General features: G+C 42.9%; 1 protein-coding gene across 4 annotated transcripts in view; it reads left to right on the forward strand.

The window, feature by feature from the left end:
* KLHL32 (kelch like family member 32) overlaps positions 1-24212 on the forward strand; it is a 152061-nt gene that overhangs the window by 118093 nt on the left and 9756 nt on the right. For 2 of the 4 annotated variants that reach the window (XM_032774067.2, XM_075063850.1), the window contains 2 exons: positions 6212-6938; positions 16835-16893. In XM_032774067.2, coding sequence (XP_032629958.1) covers positions 6212-6938; positions 16835-16893 — 786 coding nt within the window. Of the gene's footprint in view, positions 1-6211; positions 6965-16834; positions 16894-24212 lie in introns of those variants that run through there. The other 2 variants (XM_075063848.1, XM_075063849.1) reach the window with 2 other exon arrangements.

Below are 24212 nucleotides of genomic sequence, written 5' to 3' on the forward strand. Positions count from 1 at the left end.
CTTTAAGCCTGGTCCTGGAATGCCTAATCCATTCCCTTTCATCTTGGATCCATAGCACTTCAGTGTCTGTGTTTATTTTTGGAGCCATTACACAACCTAAGGGTAGTGAGCTTCTTTGATTAAAAAAAAAAAAGCACACACATTTTAGGAATGCAGGAATTGCCATGGTCCATCTATTCCAATACCTGTGTCCACAGTAGCCAGTACCAGATGGTTCAGAGGAAAAACGCCATAGATGTGTGATAATCTGCCCCCTCATCCTGATTCCTAACAGGCAAGGATTGTTTTAAATCTTGAAGCGTGAGGTTTAATATCCATTTGATGCACAGGTATACTGCCCACAGCCCCAGGTTTTCCAAAGAAAAATACATTGTTGTCAGTCATAGACTTCACTACAGAAAAAGGAAATACGAACAAATTAAAATGGAATCCTCTTTGCCACCAGCTCAGTTAGGGTCCTTTATTATGTGGGTGCTTATGGCGGTTTCCCCATTAACTTGGTTAATGTGTGTTATTTCTGCTTATAACCCAATCCATTCAAAGAATTAAATCTTTCATTAGCCAGCATGTACATAATGGACAGGAAACATTACAAAATTATTTAAAGTCTTTTGCATTAGCATCAGCCTCCTCCCTCCTCCCCCACTTCAGACAAACATTAATCTTTGCTGCTAAGCTTCCTTTTGTTTTGCGGCACTGAGCTGCATGTTGATATATGGAAGTGGGGCCTGATTGGTGAGAGAACATCTGATGCTGGCCATGAACAACACAATGGGGAAGAAAGGATCTACCACTCTCCACTTGAAATACCTGCTCTATTCAGCTGTACAAAGAGATTCCCTTTGATTTGTAATGCTTTCCTTTCAATAGCCATTGGCATTATGGAAAGCCTTGTGGCTGGAGTGCAGAGCTGAGAGAGAACTGGGGCTGCAGAGTTGGAGCTTTACAATCTTTCCAATTTTAATTAAAGTGGGCCAAAATTAGCTTTTAAAATTTGTAAGGCACTCAGATCCCAGACTGCTGTGTGTGGTAATGACAACTAAACAAATAGGTTCATTTTCCATCCCTATAGAACTTGCGCCTGAATCAACTGCAGCCTGCCAGAAGCTTGTGTGTTGATACACTGAGCACAGTAACTGATTTCCACTTTAATCTCAAAAAACAGACTCTGTTTGATTCTGTTATTCACTCTGAGGGGAAAAAGGTTATTAATGTGACATTCTTTAAAGTTTTTTTGTGGAAAAGAGAGCAATAATGCAATAAATGTATTGGTTAAGAGAAAACATTTGCAGGAGATCTTTACCCATCGTTTTTTATCTGCTTTCATCATGAAGAACGTTAGCTGTGATAGACTGTTCTGCTAATCAAACAGCACTGAAAGGTTAGGTCATTGGAAGTCTTTAGTCATTTTGTGCTTTTCAAGAGCAAATTTGTTAAAATTATGCTGAATACCCACTTAAAGCCTCTGTTGAAAACCCTACCTGTGTTTTATAACTCTGCACTGTCAGAACTCATAATAAGTCAAACATTCTTTCAGAGGTACTCATAAGAGAGGGAAAAAAAACCTGTAAATTTAAGAGTAATTTCAGATTGTAAATGAAAAAGAGAGGCACGACTGTTCATTTGCACCAATCATGCCTTCCTTTCATCTGCTCTGATTAGGCCTGGTGCGGTTTCATCAAACTACTCCATCACTGAGCTGTCACTCCAGCCGTCTGTTGATTGAAAACAATCAGGGCTCTGATGGCACAATTATTCTGACCCTTTAACTAGAGGCTGCTGTGATAATGAAAGGTTGATTATGATAGTTTGTGCCTCTTTCAGTTTGCCAAGAAGGTTAATTTGGGCATCAGACGGATGTTTAATGGGCGCTTGCTGGCTACACTGAGGTAAATGAGAACGTGCAGTCTTCGATATTGCACGGATATAGTTTGGCTGTCAATCATTGTCATTTTGAGTTTGTGCCTCACACTCTGGAAATCACATTTTATTTCTTCTTTGGGATTTAATTTATTCTGTGCCCTGAGGAAGTTCTTTCACTCTCTGACCTTCACAGTAGCTTTCTCTGTCTTTTTTTCCCCTCCCCTCAAATAGAGCCCAAAGGCACAACACATCCAGACGAACATTTTTTCTTTCATTTTCTCTTAAAAACCCTGGAAACTTTAAAATTACAGTTTAGCGCTCACCTTGAATAAAAGTAAATGTTTGTTAATTCTGATTGTAAAATAAGAATGTGCAAATGAAAGTGAAGTTTGCTTGCTTCCTAATGCAGCATCACAAATGGGATTGCTTATATATACACACATTCATAAAACTGACAAACAGCAGTTTAAAAATATCTCTGTGAGAAGGGGCATATTTTATACACATGCACAGATTAATGTAGTGTAAATGTGATCTCAGTACCATCCTACAACTTCTTGAATCAAAAAGTCTCCCTCTTTTCAGAGTTGAGGGGCAGAAGATATTTCACTGCAGATTCGAAGATTATTAATATTTACCAATTTCAGACTGAGAGAATCCTATGCATAATTTTGTAGTTGTTTGGTTCATGGCGTAAAAGAGATGCAAATACATAATAATTTTGATTGTTCTACATGCAGCTCATTACAATTTATTTTCATGCACATTTTTCTAATAAAAAAAAATGACAGAAGGAAAAAGATTTTATATATTTAGCCATGTGGTTTCTGGATCTGAGTCACTCGCTTTTGATATTGCTAGCAAATATGAAGTAGTACTTTCAGGGCACAGTTTCAAAGGAGTATCTGGACATTTAGTCACAAGACTACTGTTAACTCCAGAGGCGCTGACTTTTGCCTTCTGGGTGAGTGCACCACCACAGCAGTGCCCTAAGGCGCCCCCCCCGCCCCAAGCCCTGCCTCACCTCTTTTCACTCCTGCTCCGCCCCCTTCCCGAGCTTACCCTGCCCTCATGCCACCTCTTCCTGCCCCTGCTCCGCCCCCTCCCCAGCTCCTCCTACCCGCCACCAAACAGCTGATTGACAGGATGGAATTGGCACCTATGGTTAACTCTGTCCCATGACCTGAAGAAGAGCTCTGAGTAAGCTTGAAAGCTTGTGTCTCACCAACAGAAGTTGATCCACTAAAATATATCACTTCACCCACCTTGTCTCTCTAATATCCTGGGGACCAACAACTGCAAGCAACCCTGTTCCATGTCTGTTTTTTAAAATGTTCCTGTGTAAGCCTAGCCTTGAGAAGCTCATGGGATTTGGTACTTTTTTCCAAAAGCAATATTTGGGTTGGCCCCATTTGTTTTTATAAATATGCACTAATGGTCCACCCAGAGTCCACTGGAATGAAAGAGAGTCCTTCCATTTTCTTCAGTGGGCTTTGGATCAGACCCCTAATAAACAGTTGGTTCATTGGTGCTCATTCTTGGGCTTGCAAGCCCCCTAGGTGTCGAGGTCACAGCCACAATGCCCTTTCCATATTTCTACAAGGGAGAGGGTCCCAGCCAGATGGGAAAGCAGTTTCATGGAAGAAAGGAGTAAGGAAAAGGTTAAGAACCCCTGAATTACCTGAACTCCAATCAGAGGCCAGATCACACTTGCAAATTTTGTTCTGGAGGAATATTTTACAGCCAACACACCCATTTTCACTATAGTAGGTGCACATAGAAATGCAGGCTTGTAGGTTGGAAAACAACCAACCAGATAAAGCACTAAAGTTATAAACCCCAAACTCAATTATTTTGACACAGATCATAAATAGATGATGAATGTTAGTGAGTTCTCTCTCTATAAAGAGTGCATTGTTTTCATTATTCATTTTGTCTCATCAATATCAATAGGTCTAAAACTGTGTCCCAAGTGCTTATGGTAATTATGACTTTCTTTTGTCTAGTTTGATTACAATTCCACAGTGAGATGTAGAGAGGTTGTTCAGAAAAAAATCAGTGTGAAAAAAATCTCTGCTTCTTTTTTCTTTCCACACTATATGTTATAGACTGAACTGAAAAAATCTATTGACATTTATTTTTAATGTCCTGTTTTGTTTTCAACATCTGAGGCCTGGTTCTGATTTAAAACTCACATAATTGTCTGCAGTGATATGAATGGGACGTTCAGGGCTGGAAGGATTTGATGAGACAGTGGAAACTGAATGGCTGGGACATTAACATCTAGAGGCCAGTGGTCAAGAGGAGATTTTCCCCCACTCTCATCAGGGAACCTGAGCAAAGGCCAGAAACTGGAGAACATTTTCCAAGACACTGAAATTAACACAGCCGTCATTACCAGTAGCAAGACAAGGGAATGAAAACAAACAAGTCTACAGCATTTGGCCTTCTTGCTGCATACTTACCTATCTACCTAGAAAAGGCCCAGCGAGGGATCATAATATTAATATACGCTAATTGCAAATGTAGGTCTTGGATCACTGTATTGGCCATGCTGTGCTCAGCGCAAGATGGGGTGGGGGAGCTGGGCATAGGCAAATCTGACATTAAATCCTATCATATATGCTGTATGTGCAGTGTATGTATTAATAGTATTTCACACATTTTTAGAGAAATATTTACACTTTCAATGGACAGTACACAATTCCAACAAAGCCTTTATACTGCCCCACAAAATCATGTATATTTTCACTGTAGGTTCCACAGAAGCCGCTTTTAAATGAAGTTGCTTTTGCCATAGTTGATGCAGCAGGCTGAGTGCCTCATAATGGAGATTTCAGTTCCTTGTGCTGCAGCTCAATAACTATTCAAATATCCAGATACCATGGTCACAGTCACAGAGTGTGGGTGTGCGTGTGCACAAACACATGGTATGCCACGGAAAAAATGTAAAGGGAGAAACGGGATGAGGTTCTAAATAATTAACGGACATTAGATTACAGATTACAAAGAAATACATTTTAAATGTGAACTATGACGGCTTTTTGCCTACCCCAGACCAGGTATAAGAGATCTCTCTGTTTCGGGGCACAGTTGGTGACATCACTGTTACCTAAAGTAGAGCTGAGAGCTGGGTTCCTTATACAACTAGAAACTAGTGGAAACAACTAGAAGATGCCAATCTATTAAGCTCAAGTTATGGCAGCTAAACAGAAGAGGACGTTACTTTCAGTATACTGGCCAGTTGGGGATTTCAGATCATGAGCATTTTTCCATTTATTTTAATTTAGCTGCTTGACTATTCGACAAGCTATGTTATATGCACATTGGAACCACCCAGGACCTGTACATCACTGACATGTTGCAGTCCTTTTTTGCTGTTCTCCTTCATCGTGGCACTAGAATGACGAATACCACCACATTCTACAGCTACTGGAGAATTCAGTAGTGAAGGGGTTAAAAGCATTAACATTAATTTTTAATAAGAGGAAGTTTTAGTTTTCTAGCTTTGTTTATTCTCTTAACTTAAACTCAAGTTCATTATCCCAGACTGATATGCCTACCTATTTTTTTCAATAAAACATTTGTTTTTTATTTGAACAGGCAAGGGGGTAGGGGACTGGCAATTTTCTTTTTTAAGGTAAAGAATACCTGAGGCTGAAAGGCATTGTTGTTACCCTGACTAATCTGAATTTTGTCCTCTGAGCATTGTGTGTGGGTGTATTCACATTAATATTATGATTTAAAAAAATCAGAAAGGAAGAAACTTGATGCATGGTGTACTTACCTAATTTTTCTTCATTCAGTATTTTGTTATAAACAGGAATGAAGGGGGGTGAGGAGGGGGAAAAGCCTTTTCTTAAATCACCATACTATAATCTTCCAGATTTTTCCCCCCATCAAGTGTACCCTGAGGTTTTCAATGGTCAAATAGTTTCTGTTTATTATATTTCTGCAGGGGCTTGATTCTGATGTTGACAGAGATTACTTGGCCCTTATGAGCTCCTAAAGCATTGCTAACTGCTAACATTTCTTGTTAATTTTGTGTAGCAACCCCCTGATGTTGTAGAGGGAGAACAGGTTATTTACTACATAGCAGTATGATGATCATATAGTAATACAGTAGATAATCATTTTCTTTTTATGTAAATAGCAGATGAAATTTGAGAATGCATCTCATATATTGATATCTATGTACTCATAAGTATCTCATACATTGCTCTGTGTGTGTCATAATTCAAATGTATAGTTCCTTTTGGAATGTGAACACTGTGTTAGAAAAACTCCATCATGACATTAATATAGATAATTACTTTTTGTGTTTGTGTTTTTTTTCCCTATTTTTTAGCTAGCTGTGAGGTGGTTGGAACATAACTGCCGCTATCAGTACATGGATGAACTTCTCCAGTATGTCCGCTTTGGCCTTATGGATGTGGATACACTACATACTGTAGCCCTTTCTCATCCTCTTGTCCAAGCTAGTGAAACGGCAACAGCACTTATTAATGAGGCCTTGACATACCACCAGAGCATCTATGCACAGCCAGTTTGGCAGACCAGACGGACGAAACCTCGCTTCCAGTCGGACACTCTTTACATTATCGGTGGGAAAAAACGTGAGATCTGTAAAGTAAAAGAACTCCGGTACTTCAATCCAATAGATCAGGAAAATGTCCATATAGCAGGGATTGCAAACTGGAGTGAACTGGCTCCTATGCCTGTTGGGAGAAGTCACCACTGTGTAGCTGTCATGGGAGACTTTCTCTTTGTAGCTGGTGGAGAGGGTGAGCATGCCACAGGCCGCACTTGTGCGGTAAGGACTGCCTGTCGGTATGACCCCCGTAGTAACTCTTGGGCTGAGTTAGCTCCAATGAAGAACTGCCGGGAACATTTTGTGCTGGGAGCTGTGGATGAGAACCTCTATGCAGTAGGGGGACGAAATGAACTGCGTCAAGTTTTGCCTACAGTCGAGCGGTATTGTCCCAAGAAGAACAAGTGGGCCTTTGTTGAGTCCTTTGACAGATCCCTTTCATGTCATGCAGGATCTGTGGTGGATGGACTTCTTTGGATATCAGGTAGAAAACGTTTCACACAATTTGAGGTACTAACAAAATACCAAATTATTGTCATGAATTAATCCAATAAGTTTACTTTGGTTTACACATCTGGAAAGGTCGGGCTGAGCCTTTATTTTAGAACAGTGATACTCAGACTGACGCTCCCAAGCTGCAAGAGGCTGTTTACTGGGTTTCCTGTGGCTCTTTGCAGCACATGATATTAAAACACTGTGTGACAGAATTATTAACCAATCGGGATGTTTTTACTATATTATTAACCAATTGTAGTTGATTAAAATAATGATATTTGGTCTAGTCATTTTGTTCCGAGAATAATGTATATACTATATAATATGAATAAATGAAACAATGAATTCACACTACGGTGTCCCTTTTGGGTAATGTTGATTGCTAATTTGACACCTGAACCACTAAAATCTGAGTATCACTGTTTTAGAATAATTTAATATGGATAGATAAACCCACTGGATAATGAGAGAAGCAGCAGAATGCTCATACAGGTATCAGAAGAGTAGCCGTGTTAGTCTGTATCCACACAAACAATGAGGAGTATAAATCTGTTAGTCTTTAAGGTGCCACCAGAATGCTCATACAGTACTTTTTTCTTTATTAAATATGTCTTGCTTCAAAGTTGCATACCATATGTGGTACCTCCAGTCACGATTTATAAATCACAGTGATCAAAATGAGAATCTATTTGCTGACAGATACAAGATTAAAAATGCTGCATATTCACTTAAAAAAACCCAAAAAACAAACAAAAAAAACCAGCCTCTGTATCCATGCTGTGATCAAGTGTCAGTAAACAGGATAACCTGGGTAATTATAGGCCTGTCAGTCTGACACTGATCCCAGGCAAAATAATGGAGCTGCTTCTACAGGACTAGATTAATAAAGAATCAAAGGAGATTAATATAATTAATTCCTAGCAACATGAGTTTATGGAACATAGAACCTGTCCAACCACTTTGATATTTTTTTTGATGAGTTACAAGTTTGGTTGATAAAGGTGGTAGCGTTGATGTAAAATATACTTAGTCATCCATAAGGTGTTTGAATTGGTATTGCATAACATTTTGATTTAAAAAAAAAACAACAAAAAAAAGAAAACTAGAACAATATAAAAGTAATATGCCACATGTTAAATAGAAATCAGGAGTCATCATCAAGCGGATGTGTTTCCAGCAGGATCTCACAGGGATCTGTTCTTGGCCCTATGCTATTTAACATTTTTATCAATCACCTGGTAGAAAACATAAAATAATCAAATAAAGTCTGAAAATGACACACAAATTGAGGGAGTGGTAAATAATGAAGAGGACAGGTCATTGAAACAGAGTAATGTAGATTGCTTGGTACGCTGGGCAAAAGCAAACTACGTGTGTTTTAATACAGGCAAATGTATACATCTAGGAACAAAGAATATGGAACATATTTACAGGATGGGGGATACTATACTGGGGAGCTGTGGCTGAAAAAGATTTGAGGGTTGTGGTGTATAATCTATTGAACATGAGTTCCCAGTGTGATGCTGTGGCCAAAACAACTAATACAATCTTTCTATGCATAAACAAGGAAATCTTGCATAGGAGTAGAGAGGTAATTTTACCCCTGTCTTTGGCACTGATGTGCCAAGTGCTGGAATACTGTGTCCAGTTTGGATGCCCATAATTCAAGAAGGATGTTGAAAACCGGGGAGGGTTCAGAGGAGATCCATGACTGCCTTATAGTGACACACTCAAGGAGCTCAACCTATTTAGCTTAACAAAGAAAAGGGATGAGTTGAATACAGTCTAAAAGTACCTACATAGGAAACAGATATTTAATAATGGGCTCTTCAGTCTAGCAGAGAAAGGTGTAACATGATCCGATGGTTGGAAGTTGAAGCTAGACAAATTCAGACTGGAGATAAGGTGTAAACTTTTAACAGTGAGAGCAATTACCTACTGGAACAATTTCCCAAAGGTTGTGGTGAATTCTCCATCATTCACAATTTTTAAATCAAGATTGGATGTTTTTCTGAAAGATCTGCTCTAGGAATTATTTTGGGGAAGTTCTATGCCCTGTGTTATAGAGGAGGTCAGACTAGATCACAGTGATCCCTGCTTGCCTGGGAATCTATAAATCTCAATTTTATGATCCAAATTGATGAAAGTAAAACATTTCAATTTTCAGACTAGCACACCATTCTTAACTTGGTCCAATATTTATTTTATCCATTCACAGTGGTGTGAGTTAAGGACGAAATGTAATCAACTTTCATATTGATTTTCCTGACGTTAGTTACTTTGCAGATTTAAGGCTATTTACGTAGGCTTTCTGAAAAATATTGCTATTTATTAAGAAATAGGTCATAGAAGGTTATAAACTGTGTAATATTCAGGGAAGTCAAGAATAAGCTGGTCCAGTTTTCTCATAAGGCATCCATTTATTGCCATCCTTCACCCTAGAAGTGTATGTATTATAGAGTGCTCTGAGATCCCTCTGGAGAGAAGGTGCTCTGTGAATGCAACATTATGTTGTGTATTTATGTCTCAATCCTGCACTTTAACCCTCTTGGGCAAGTCAATGAGGTCAACTGTGTGGGTGCAGCAGTCTGCCTACATAGATCGTAATGTCAAAGGCCCCCATCCTGCATTAAGAAAGAAAGAGAAAACATGGGAAGCGGTTATAGCAGGTGGCCAGTATATGTACATAGATACTCATGAACATCATATATAAAGATAGAGGCATCATACAATGTCAGAGATCATGGAAGAACAGTGTGCAGCGCTTAATAGTGCAACATCTTACTGTTGTAAGTTATAGACTACCTGACTTCTGATCTGCCAGTTGTGAATCATATGTATTAAGCCCTGGTGCTGTTCCACCCATAGTATCAGTATAGGCAGGTATGACATGCTCCCTCTCCGCCCTTAGTTATTTCTCCCCACAGTTTATGTTTCTGATGGCTTCCAAAACTGGCCACACTAGGTTTAGTGGGAGAATATGTTTACCCAGGCTTGTGTAGAAATAAGAGCTAGACCCATTTGAAGGTGTACCTTACCCGTTGCATACAACAGTGAATATCCAGTTCAGAATTTAGCTGAACATTGGAGCAGTTAAAAGCAATGTTTAAGCCATCAGGATATACAAAGTAAAGAAAAATAGGTAATTACGCTGAAGCATTTTGAAGACAGTTAATGTGCCCAATAGACTGGATTAAATATGTGTTTATATCTTTCAATAAAATCCTTATTTATTTAATGTACCAGTGTAGTAGAGTGTTTAAATATATGTGTAAAATACATTAATCAGACTGTAGAATAGCCTTCCAAGAAATCTGGTGGATGCCCCATTGCTTGAGTAATTGAAAATTGGACAGAGCAACAGAAAATATATGGGATCAGATCACGCCATCTGTATTTGATATTGGTATCAGTGGAGTTTCTGCTGCAAAATGGATGGTACAGTAAGGAGCAAGGTACTGGCAGTAGGATGAACTAGATAGATCTTCTCTTTTATATCTAATTTCTATCTTTATGAGATTTGCTAGATTATGACATTTTATTATGAATTACTAAAGCATATGATCCAAATCCATTTAGTATTGTATTGATCTGTATTATGGACAGGCAAGATAAGTGGGACATGTACATTGAAAATATTAGTATTTTTAAAGGTAGTGTATAGATACTATCCATAACTTTAGTCAGTTTTCTATCATTAATTAATCTCTCAGGGCCAGATAATAGTGCTCGCTGCGTAGATGCAGAAGGAGTGGGAGGATAATGCAGAGAAAATATTTTGCTATTCCAAAATATTAGTACTCGCTGTTTGAAAAATCTACCTTCCAATAGTCAGTAGTAAGCTTTCAGAGCAAGTGCAATCAGCTACTGCAGAATGGCCAAAAACTTCAAATGTAGGTGATTAAATAAGTTGTCTGGTTTTCAGAGATGCTAAGTAGCCGCTTCTCCTGTTCACTTCTATGGGAGTTGTGGGTGCTCAGCATCTGTGGAAATCAGGCCATTTCTATTTAGTTGCCTGGGTATCTAAATCCATACATAACTTCAGGCACAAAAGCCCAGATCTCCAGGATATTTAGGTGCCTAACTCCCATGAGAGTCACCTTTAAATATTTGAGCCTAAATTTGAAAATTTTGGCTAGCATAAGCTTTTCTTAAAAATTACATTAAAATAAACATTAGTGACGCTTATGTATCTAGACCCTATGATTGCCAATAGAATCTTTCAAACATGAACAGAGTGCAAACCATTGTAGTTCTGTTTACTTGTCTTGCAGACAGGGCACTTTGGTGCCTTTGTTGCTGCCCATTGCCTTTCCAGGTGATAGAAATCAGAGCAGAGACTCCTGGGATTTCCTTGCTACTATTCAAAACCTTGGTCAATTTTTTTCTGCTGCTTTAGGCAAATATATGAGCAGCAGCTAGGGTTGCCTACTTTCTAATCACACAAAACTAAACATCTTACCCCACCCCCTGTCCTGAGGCCCTGCGCTTTCTCCTAGGCCCCGCCCCCTGTTCATTCCATTCTCCCCCCTCCTTCAATCGCTTGCTCTCCCCCAGCCTCACTCACTTTCCCTGGGTAGGGGCAGGGGGTTGAGGGCTGCCTGTGTGGGGTCAGGGATAAGGGGTTTGGAGTGCGGGAGGGGCTCCGGGCTGGGGCCAAGGGGTTTGGAGTGTGAGGGATTTCAGGCTGGGGCCAAGGGGTTTGGAGTGCAGGAGGGGGCTCTGGGCTGGGGCCAAGGGGTTCAGCATGCAGGGAGGGGTGAGGGCTCTGACTGAGGGGTGTGGCCTCTTGGGTGGGGCCAGGGATGAGGAGTTTGGGGTACAGGAGGGAGCTTAGGGCTGAGGAAGGGAGTTGGGATGTGGGAGGGAGTGCAGGCTCCAGGAGTGAGTTTGGGTATGGGAGGGGGCTCAGGGCTGGGAAAGGGAGTTGGGGTGCAGGAGGGGATTGGAGTGTGACTCTGGCCAGGAGATGCTTACCTCAGGTGGTTCCTGGAAGCAGCCAGCATGTTTGACTCCTAGGCGGAGGGACCAGGGGGATCTGCGCACTGCAGGCGCTACCCCCACAGCTCCCATTGGCCACGGTTCCTGGCACACAACTGGAAGAGAAGAGAGTGATTTCTTCCTGAAAATAGTGGAGTGTACCATGAGGTACATTTCATGAATACTGTGTATTCCATGTACTTGCTGGAATAAATGCACATGGGAGCTCTTTGCCAACATGGGGTTTTATACCTCTCCTGGCCAACTCAGATTCACATACAATATATTTGTGATACTTGCTCCGGGACTTTGATTGTATTACATTCCCCCTGTCATGTGATGGTTTTTGCACCTAGGACAAATTTATTATGGATAATATTCTGCGCTTGGGATCTGATTTTACAAGCCTTGTTAAGGCAAAAAACCAAAAACCCATACAAATTTCTATGAGGCTTGCATGAGTAAGAGCTGCAGGATGAAGTTATTCAATACAATTTACAAATCATTTCATGGTCTACAGGGGAACAAAGTGTCTTCCCCATGTAGGCTAAGTCAGTGAAAGAGCACGGGAAAGTAGTTCTGTGGCAAGCCTCTCGCCTTCTCCAGAAACAACTTTGTGTAGGTTGGCACCTGAGATCCGAATTGTGTAGTTAGGATTTTTGGATGGATTGAGCTGAGAAGTACCTGCTGTATTGTACCACTCCTCCGGCAGGCCTGGCATGGATTTCCACTTCGAAATCTGCGCAGGAGTTAGACAATATTGATGGGTGCATTATAAGGACCTTGACAGATATATGGAATTAATGCTGGTTGGACCCTCCCCCTTTCACCTTCTATCACCTTCAGAAGGAAGATCTGGGCATTGTGCTGTCATGGAGAGGCCCATAGGGAGGAAGGCCTCTCCTAACTGAAGCTTTGGGTCCCAAAATCAAATCACTTCTGTCACAGTGCAATGAATTTAATGTACTATTATTATGTAGTGTCTGATATTTGGGAAATGCTGGCTGGACTTCCCAACCTGTAAATTTTGTAGTAATTTATACTCAGACTTTCTTGTCACATAAGCCAGCTACTACAGCATAATTGCTATGGCTTGACACTTGAATTTAATATGAATTTTGTTTTTAAATGCATCTCTATAGAGATATAATCACTTGTGCATCCCTGTATCTTGGGGAGAATAATGCAGAAAAGTTTTAAGAAATTCCATTTTTTATGAGGCAAAGCAGCTATCCTTGTTGGTACCATTTAAATTTTTATTTCTCCCTATTGTGTATTTTTAAGAGACATTTTCTTTTTTTCCATTCCCTCCCCCTTCCTTTTTGCCTTGAGTATTTTTAAAGCAGTAGTTCAAGAGGACACTTTCAGACTTGTTAAACTGGAATTTTGGCAGAAAATTTAAAATTTTCACTATAGCACTTCAAAGTTAGGAGAAACTTGGTTTTGAAAACTGATGCTGATATAAGATGGCATATTTAATAACAGATGTGTCTAAAGAAAGCTGTTAAAATGCAGATTATCCCCCTGGGGAGGGGAGATCAAAACTGCCAATCTATAAAATATACTTGTTAGAGGAAGGCATGGAATCTATCTGTGCAAGCACTTTGATTGCAGGGGACAGTGTAGCAGCATGTGGCATCATAACGTAAGAGCAGACAAATCAGCTTGATGACTTTCAAAGCCAAGAATACTGCTGGAGGCAAGGGTACTCCAGTCTAGAAGAAATTAAAACATATAGAGACTGTTATTAATTCCATATCTATTTTTGTGTAGTCAAATCTGTATGCAAATCCTTAGCATCTCATTTTGGCAGATTAATCTAAAAGTGAAGAGCAGCATGTGAAAGGAATGTAATGATAAAACACCACCGATGAGTAGTATTGCAGGAAAAAATGTAGGCTGTGTACAGTATTTGGTATGAGGGGCTTTTTATGGGTAACAGATATGGTTTTAATTTCTTTGATTATTTATGAATTATTTTACTAGGAAGCAACCCCTACACACAACAAAACAGCTTCCAGGCTTTTCTTTCCTAGGAGTGACTTGATAAGAGGCCCAGCATCATGTTTCTGATATACCTCCTGTCGTTTAACATTTAGAGGGAATCAGCAAAATAACTGATTTGTATGTTTCAAAATAGTAATCTGACATCTCATTTCTAGATATTACTGTACAGAAGAAGAGAAATATGCAAAAGAAATTGAATTACAAAACAGGAAAAAAAGATCATTTTGTAGCTATGTATACAGTTGACAGTATACAAGGAGGTACAACAACACAGAGCTACATAATGTATCCTGAGGTTAGGAAGGGGAATAATCAGAATTTGCCTATGCATATTGTTGCATATGTAATCTACGGAGGTTATGACAGTAAATAGCAACATCGTAGCAGGGTGGAAGTATTTTGAGAGAACACCCTGTGTCTGGCCTGTCTGTTTAGATTGCAAACTCTTCAGAGCAAGGACCACATGTTACTACATGCATATATAGTGCCTAGCACAATGGGGTTGGCACCTCAAGACATGGCTGTAATATAAATAGTCGGTGTTATCACCAAGCAGTAAAGGGCTATTTGTTTTAACAGATTTATCCTTAGTTTCTTCTAGATGTATAAAAATGTCTGGAACTGCAAGACATTGAATGGGAGGCTTTTCCTATTAATTGGTTGTATTACTGACATTGCAGGATGTAGCTTGCTTTTTAACATGACCAGGTGTAATATTGTTGCGGTCTGTATTCCAGACCATAGGACGTGGTATAATAAATATTGACTTTTGTTTAGGTGAATTTCAAGATTTATTAACCCAGGAGATTAAAATATAATTACAGCAGGGTGCAATGAAATCTTGAGGTTAACCAAATTATGGAGACAATATAGATGTTGTTTCAAAGTTTCTAAGTATCTATGTACAAAATATCTGGAAATTGCTCTATTTTGGACATTACCTTTTAAGTATTACATTTAAAAAAATTTAAGGAGAAGGTGAGGTTAGAGGTCAAGAGCAAATATGATTATAGCTTTCTGATGAGCAGCCTGAAAGCAGATCTTGGTAAATGATTTTTTTTTAAAGATAACAGTGAGCTCTGCCCATAGGAAGACACATGGTCAGATCCAGGGCCCCATTAAGGTAACTTTGTGTCACCAGAGTGCTACAAAGAAAAACTGAGGATTACTCCTGCATGGGAGAATATTCTGGACAGCTCTCCTGGCCACTATCTCAACCCTAGAGTCATTTCAGGGGTTGGCTGGGGACTAGAGAAGGCAGAGCTGAAGCGCAATGCGTGATTGGCCCCTTAGGACTAGTTTAGCCAACATAAATTAGAGCAAGTCTGTGACTGCTGTGACTTGCACTGAAGGCTGATCTACCCCACCCTCCCATTAAGCCAAAAATCAGTTTAGAGACGACTTTGTCTTCTCCATGCTCTGCACAGTTGAGGATTGTCGCTGACACAAAGAATTCCTAAGGCTCTGATGCTGCAATCCAGTCTTTGTGGTGTTCCAATGATGTGAGTGTGTGCAAGGCTTCACCTGTGTGGATCAGATTATAGCATCGGGACCTATGAGGACAAACATTTAAAACTAAGAGAGCACAGGGTGATCATATATCAAATCATTAATGTGAAGCATCAATTTGGGCCAAATAAACTATCCTGGGCATTTTGAAGGTGCCTTTCATCTTTGTTTGTAAATTATATTGACAGCTATTGCAGTATTTGGGTATGCTTCTTGGCAATGGTTAATGGTGTTTCAGATTTAACCATTGTTGAAGGAGCCCACAGCATACATATGCTAGTTATTCTCATGGCTACTTCCATGAACAAAATATTCTCTTCATATATACAAATCGCATTTTGTTTTTCTTTCAGAATTATATGTGAAAGTGATTGTTGTTCTAAGATTCAGCACAATGTTTCTATATGAAAATGATGCCCCATAGTGCCATTCCTGTTTGGTTACAGCTCTAATCCCCACCTCCGACTCCTAAATTTTCTCCTTTCCTGTGGTTTCCTCCAAAGGTCTTCTCTTCTCTTTGACTGCCTCTTAGATTGCATATTCCTTGGAGCAGGGACAGTCTAGTCATTTCACCTCTCTGTGCCTCGTTTTTCCCATCTGTAAAATGGGGATAATGATATTGACCTCTTTCATAAAGCACTTTGAGATCTATTGACTAAAAGTGCTATATAAATGCTAGGGATTATTATTATTTATTATTAATTTTTGTGCCTTGAACAGGATTGAGCATATAGAATCACAGAAATGTAGGGCTGGGAGGGACCTTGAGAGCGCATCTAGTTCAGCCCCTGGCACTGAGGCAGGACCAGGTAAACCTGAGTCACCCGTGCCAGGTGATTGTCTAACAAACCTATTCTTGTCTAAGCCTCCAATGATGGTGATTCCATAAACTCCCATGGAAGCCTATTCCAGAATTTAACTATCCTTATAGTTAGAAAGATTGTTCTAATATCTAACCTAAATCTCCCTTGCTGCAGATTAAGCTGATTACTCCTTGTCCTGCTTTCAGTGGACATGGAGAACAATTGAACCATGATCTTTATAATAGTCCTTAGCACATTTGAAGACTGGTCAGTGTACTAAACAAATAGTATTGTTGTACCATGTTTTAGCCCAAGGTACTAGCTTTATAGAGAGAGATCAATTGTTTTGTTTGTTTTTGTTTTGCCTTGTATTCTGCAACATGGATCAGCTGTGCTAGTTATTAACTAGATCAAAAGGTCTAACTGTATGAAAGTAAAACTGGTAATAAGTAATATAATTATGTCATAGATTTAATACTGTGGTATATAAAATTATAGTCCTAAATGTGATTGATTTGCTTTACTAAGATCTTGGTCCTTTTTGGTACTCATGAAACTATTTTAACCCATGTAAAATCTCTTGTAGGAGGAGTAACAAATACTGCACAATACCAGAACAGGCTAATGGTCTATGATCCTAAGCAGGTGAGTTTCTGTATTGTAGGTTTTGCTTATATGTTTGCATGAACAAGGTTTATAACAAATGTATTTTAAAGAATACTGGCAGATCAAAAATACTGCTAATTCAAACTGCTAATGTTTTGTACCTGCTTTCCCCTGTTATAAATGAGTGTGAATGTACAGAATGTACGGTTAAAAAAAAAAAATACTCCTTAACTTGATTACTGGAAGCATCTTAGATTAGCAACACTGAAAACATGTTAAAAATCTGCTGTATTTATCACCATTTATTCTGCTTCTTTGCTTTTTGCAAACCACTAGCCTTGGACAATGCAAATAAACTAGTCGGTTTCACATACTGGTTCCCCAGTGGTAGCCCAGTGTTGCGATATTTGCAGTCCACATGCCACAGGGAAATGTGTAAAACCAAACAGAAGTGTGTTCATGAACATGAAACTATTTCTATTAATGTTAGGGGTGGTAAAATTTTCATTTACCACTAAAAAAAATATTTTGGACCTACACTGGCCATCAGTGATCTGTTAAATTGATTTATTACAAAACAGTTGATTAAAATAGATACTGTAAAAAAAAAAAAGAAAAGAAAAAAAAGAAGAGACAGAAATCTGACCATTTTTGATATTGCTAGTGTGCCTATCACTTTATTATCCGAGCACCAAAAATATCTTTTAGGAATTTGGTCATACATTATGTATGTGTTTTGATTAGGTTAAAATTCTCCAGTAACAACTTCAGAGCACTGGGACATGGTAATATGTCCTTTCCTCCTGTATTAGGGAAACAAACACCCTAATCCTACAGTCACATCAGCATGGGTGGACTCTTATGTCCCTGTAGAAGGATATTGACTTCTGATTGCTGGATAGGGGCCTTGAGTTTCATATTTAAAGCCAAATTCTGCCAACAGATATTTATGTGTGACTCCCACTGATTTTATGGGGAGCATTACATCTGTATCCAAAAGCAGAATTCAGCTATAGGAATCAGTTAATTTCTTTTAAAGGGCATGATATTATTGTTGTTATTGATTATACAAACAGAGGTTCTGTTATAAATCTGTGCCCATAGTGATCACAGGCTACAGTCTTATTTTGCTTGTGATTTGGGCATCATGCTTCTATACATTGACTCCTTTTTGTGTTGTGTATGCTTTGCCTAGATTTCTTAGTTCTCAGGTAGTCTCAGCAGATGCACACTAAAATATCTGTGGCTTGGCTACTTCAGCATAAATTGCTAATTGCAGGAGGGCAAGTCTGAAACACAAACAGTTGAAGAGGAAGAATGTGTTAGCATTCTTTAAATGAGGTCTGCTTCATGTTTGTACACACATGCTCTTTTTAAAAATTCTGCTGGCATATTGTTTATGGTGGGTACTGGAAAACATCACATCTGCTTGCATCTTGCACAGAATCTCAATAACTCTATCATTCAGCAATAGCGCTTGTTTCTGTGGTAGGCCTTTGTGGAGAGTCGATAATGCTTGCCATCTGCCACAGAGCACACAGCTACCTGCCAACAAGCAGGCTGGGGTGACCTCTGCTTCCTCACCACTGATTAGTATTCACATGCTGGCTTATTAGGAATGACCCCACCAGGCCCCTCTGTTTCTTTGCCTTTGCAGTGCTTGGCGGCTCACCTGGCAGGCACTGCAGTGGAGGAAGCTAAAGATATAATCAGGGGATGCAGGCAGGCGTTGCAAAGCAGATGGTGTCTACAGTCTTGTGTCAAGGGACTGAACTGCTAATGCAAAAATTAATTCCTAATATTCAAATATTATATATTGTAATGTATAGCTATATACTGTGGAGGCCACTGTCAGAGACTATTGAGTTACCAAGTTAAAGGGTATTTAATATAAGACATTACCCCACAGACCAATTGGTGTAACTTCCCTCACTAATAAATTAGACTTTTTGTAGCAGATTGTTTTACTGTTAAAGGTAGCTGGAGCAATTGTTCTTCTTCGAGTGCTTCCTCATATCCATTCCAGTTAGGTGTGCGCGCGCCATGTGCACGTTCGTCGGAAGATTTTTATCCTAGCTACACTCGGTTGGTCAGCTGGGCGCCCCCTAGAGTGGCGCCGCCATGGCGCCGGATATATAACCCTGCTGACCCAGCCACCCTTCAGTTCCTTCTTACCGCCCGTGTTGGTCGTTGGAACAGTGGAGTGCGGTTTTACTGACCTCCACCTCCCTAGCTACTTGTTGTTCTCTAGTTATTTTGTTGTGTATATAGTTCAAAGTTATATAGTTATAGTTAATTTTTATTGTTCATAGTTACTGTATAGTTAAGAGGGGGTTCGGGGATTAGCCCCTTCCCCTCACCCGATGCTGGGGCCAATGCCCGGTTCACCGGGTTTCAAACTGTGCTCAGCCTGTCATAAGGTCGATGCCGACAGGAGATCCACATGACTCCTGCCTTAAGTGCCTCAGGGAATCTCACCTGACAGATAAGTGTCACATTTGCAAGGCTTTTAAGCCGAGAACAAAAAAGGAGCGGACTTTCGGCTAAAGCAGCTCTCATGGAGGCGGCTCTTACCCCTTCGCCTTCGCACCGAGCACTGGTCAATCGGTGGGCAGAAGCACCTCCTCAGCACCGGATCATGCCGGTACTGCCAAGGCTTCTCGGCACCAGCCGTTGCCGGCACCGAAGTCGACTCGGCACCACTCCCTTCCCCCGAGGTCGAGAAAGCCTAAGACTCCTGCTGCTTCCGTGCCACCTGCACTGCAGCCAGAGAGCTTGTCCTAAGTCGGACGACACCTGCACTGGCACCGACGACGTCGGCACCATCAATTCCAGGTCCCACGAGGGCCGTCGAGTCCCCAGTTGGCTACCTGACAGCTACCCGGCACTTGCCGTGGTTGAGCTTACTATTCCCTCCACGCCGGAGACATTCTCAACAGCGAGGGATCTGATTGTCATGACAGAGTCGACGCTGCCTCAACCCCCAGCACCGCTGTGTGCGGGTAATACAGTCTATCGGCAAGCCTGCCTTAATAAGACCGTCCTCTGTCGGCACAGCAGAGCGGCACCGTTCACACGATCACGGGGTCCCGCAGACGCTCCAGGTCCATTTGGCGCTCCCGATGCCGCGCTCGCAGTCCTGGTACCGTTCTCCTCCTTGGTACCGGTTGCACTCGCGGCACCGGTCGTTATCCCATTTGCCGGCCCACTGGTCTCTGGCACCGTTCCAGCTCCCGGCACCGGTCTTCAGGCACCATGACTCCTGTAGTCGCTCCTGAGATGTCGAGCCTCGAGATCTCGGTCGACCTCCCAGCACCGCTTCGGTCGCAGGTCCCTGGTACCAGTACGTCTCCTGGTACCGGTCCCCGGTGCCGAGTAGGCAAGGTCCACTAGAGATATAGACTCTGCTCAGGGCTTTTCAGCACCTCCATGGCTATCCAGACGCGCATCAGTGTCATCCCACGGGACAGCTCTTATGCTCAGGACCGCGATTCTGATGTGCCCACCAGAGTCTTCCAAGACCTAGGACCAAGGACCCCATCAGTGGTCTTTCTGGACACCTTGGGCGTACCACCAGGCCCAAGGCATACCAGTAGTTCCATCCCGCTCTGTCCATCAGAGCACAAGTGCCAGAGGCGACGGTTAGCTGTCCCCCTCCGACTGCTGCGGAGGAAGCCCCAGTTAACTCACCAGGTTCCTCTGGAGCAGGAGATCGCCCATGAACAGGCCACCCAGGACCCGCTTGTTGCTGGCATCTCCTCTTCCTCTTCTCCATATGAGGCAGTGGCAGGAAATCCTCCTCGGGCCCTTCTCCAATCGACTGAGAGCCCATCAGGACCTCCTAAGGAGGATAGCACTCAATATGAACCCAATCCAGGTGAGGAGGTTCCCGGAGGTAGAGGACCCGGTAGTGGACATTCTATTGGCGGATGCCCCCACTAGAGTGGCCGTACTGCTTATTTGGACCATCCAGGCGAAATGCCGATACTGTATGGCAGTCCCAGCCTCTATCCCTCCTGCGGCCAGGGGAGTCGAGTGTAAATATATGGTGCCTCTCTAAAGGGTACGAGTACTTGTATGTCCATCGTCCTCCCTGCTGACTAGTCGTCCAGTCCATTAATTAGAGGAATGCCACGGCCAGTAGGTGCCAGCCCTGAAATCAAAGGAGGCTAGGTGAATGGACCTACTCAGCTGCAAGGTGTACTCGGCAGGGGCCCTACAGCTCCGGTGGCAAATCACAACAAGCCTTGCTTAGCCGCTATAATTATAACACCTGAGTGGGCGATGGGTAAGTTTACTGAGCTTCTCCCTGAAGACTCCTGCCAAGAGTTTGCTGCCCTCTTGGGAGGAAGGAAAAAGGTGGCCAGAACTTCCCTCCAGGCCTCGTTGAATGCAGCAACTCAGCAGCCAGGACTCTGGCCTCAGGTGCTGCCATGAGGCGCATGCTCAGGGCTTCAGGTTTCAAACCTCCCACTCGGAGCTGCAGTATCACCATTCAGGACTTACCATTTGATGGTAAAGGCTCTTCTCGGAAAAGACTGACCCCAGGCTGCAAAGCCTGAAGGACAACAGGGTCATAATGCGCTCTCTCGGCATGCATACGCCGGTGACCAACGCAGGCCTTTCTGTCCCCCAGCCTCACCGCCCATTACTCTGTGCCTAGACAAAGACAGGACTTCGGCAGGCGGCGCAACCGAGGTGTCGCAGACGACCATCAGGATCCCAAGGGGCCAAAATCAAAGTCCCTCGAACGCCACCACCGGACCAAAGACGAACTTTTGAAGGTGCGCCTTTCGAGGGCGGCGTAACCAGTTACAGGCCAGGATCCCTCTCCTCCCTTCTCCAACCATCTCTCCTATTTCCTCCCGGCAATGGTCCCAGTTAACTTCAGATCGCTGGGTCCTACGCACGGTGGAGTATGGGTAACTACCTCCAATTTATTTACAACTCTGCCCTCCCACCCTCCAACCCTGTCCCTCTTCAGGGACCCCTCTCACGAGCAATTCTTCTTACAAGAGGTGCAGACACTCCTCGCCATAACGGAGCTATAGAGGAGGTACCGATGGGCAAAAGGGGCAAGGGGTTTTACTCTCGTTATTTTCCTAATCCCCAAGTCGAAGGGAGGTCTCAGACCTATCCTAGACTTGCGAGGACTCAACCAGTTTATGATAAAGTTGAAGTTCCGCATGGTATCCCTGGGGGCCATTATCCCATCCTTGGATCCTGGAGACTGGTATGCCGCCCTCGATATGAAGGACGCGTACTTTCATCATTCGCCATCTTTCCTCCGCACAGGAGATACCTCCGCTTTGTAGCCAACCATCAGCACTTCCAGTTTATAGTCCTGCCATTTGGCCTTTCTGCAGCCCCAAGGTATTTATAAAGTGTATGGCCGTAGACGCCGGCCTACCTCCGCCGACGTCGGATACACATTTTCCGTATCTGGATGATTGGCTCATCCGAGGGGCCTCTGAGACACAAGTCACTCAGCATGTGGCATCGTCAAGGACCTATTCACACGTCTAGGCTGATGATCAATATAGAAAAAATCCACTCTGGTTCCCACGCAGAGGTTAGACTTTCTAGGAGCTATCCTGGACTCCAATCTAGCCAGAGCCTGCTTACCACAGCCACGGTTTCAGGCGATGGCAACAATCATCCGAGGTCTACAGAATTTCCCGATGACCTCAGCTCGCACTTGTCTCGGTCTCCTGGTCACATTGCTTTCTGCACGTTTGTAAACCAAACACGCCAGGGCTCCGCCTCCGTCCTCTCCTCCAAGTTTGGCTCAACTCGGTTTACCGCCCGGGTAGGGACCCAATAGACACGATAGTCACCATTCCCCCGAGCACCCTAGGCTCCCTAGAATGGTGGCTATCTCCCTCCCTGGTGTGTGCAGGGATGCTGTTCCATCCGCCCCAACCCTCAATGTCCCTGATGATGGACGCGTCATCTCTCGGCTGGGGTGCTCACCTTGGTCACCTTTGTACTCAAGGCCTTTGGTCCTCTCAGGAGCTGGCATTACACATATATGTCTGAGAACTGAGAGAAGTCTGCCTGGCGTGCCAGGCATTCCAGCAACAGTTGCGAGGCCATTGTGTCTCAGTGTTTACAGACAACGCAACGGCCATGTACTACATAAACAAACAGGGAGGGACACAGTCCTCCCCCCTTTGTCAGGAGGCCATCCAACTCTAGGACTTTTGCGTAGCCCACCCGATAGATCTGGTAGCGTCCTTTCTCACAGGCGTTCGGAACACTCTGGCGGATTGACTCAGCAGGTCTTTCCTGTCTCACGAGTGGTTGATCCGCCCGGACGTTGTGCATTCTGTTTTCCAGAAGTGGAGATTTCCCCACATAGACCTGTTCGCTTCCTGCGAGAACAGGAAATGCCAGATGTTCTGCTCCTTCCAAGGTCTGTCCCCGGGATCGATCTCGAACGCTTTCCTGATGCCGTGGAAGAGCCAGCTCCTTTATCCTTCCCACCGTTCCTGTTGGTTCACAAGGTCCTGCTGAAACTCTGCAGGGACAGAGTGCGCATCATCATGATTGTTCCAGTGTGGCCCAGGCACCACTGGTACACCAGGTTTCTCGACCTGTCGATAGCCAACCCAATTACCCTGCCACTTCACCCAGACCTCCTAACTCAGGACCACAGACTCTTCACCTCACAGCGTGGCTGCTGCATGGCTAAACCAGTCAGAGTTACGTTGCTCTGAATCAGTACGACAAGTTCTCCTGGGTCGCAGGAAGTCTTCCACCCGGTCAACGTACCTGGCCAAGTGGAAGCGTTTCTCTTGCTGGTGCAAAACGCTTAATCTTACTCCCACTGAGGTCTTGATCCCCTCTATTTTGGATTACCTCTGGTCTCTCAAACAGCGGGGCCTAGCAGTATCATCACTGAGGGTACACTGAGGGTACCTTCCACCCAGGCGAAGGTGGTCATTCCGTGTTCTCACACCCTATGGTTTCGAGGTTCCTCAAGGGCTTGGAGCGCTTATACCCTCAAGTACACCGCCCAGCCCCGACCTGGGACCTCAACCTGGTTTTAACCAGACTTATGTCCTCCCCATTCGAACCGTTAGCAACCTGCTCGCTACTATACCTGTCTTGGAAGGCAGCTTTCCTCGTAGCCATTACATTGGCCAGACGAGTCTCCGAGCTTAGGACTCTTACGGTGGATCCGCCATACACTGTGTTCCACAAGGACAAGGTGCAGTTGCGACCACACCCGGCATTCCTCCCTAAGGAGGTTTCGGCCTTTCATGTTAATCAGGACATCTTTCTCCCGGTCTTCTTCCCAAAGCCACACTCAACGCGATGGGAGCAACAATTGCACTCCCTGGACGTCCGTAGAG

Source organism: Chelonoidis abingdonii, chromosome 3 (assembly GCF_003597395.2).
Source record: "Chelonoidis abingdonii isolate Lonesome George chromosome 3, CheloAbing_2.0, whole genome shotgun sequence".
Classification (NCBI taxonomy): domain Eukaryota; kingdom Metazoa; phylum Chordata; order Testudines; family Testudinidae; genus Chelonoidis; species Chelonoidis abingdonii.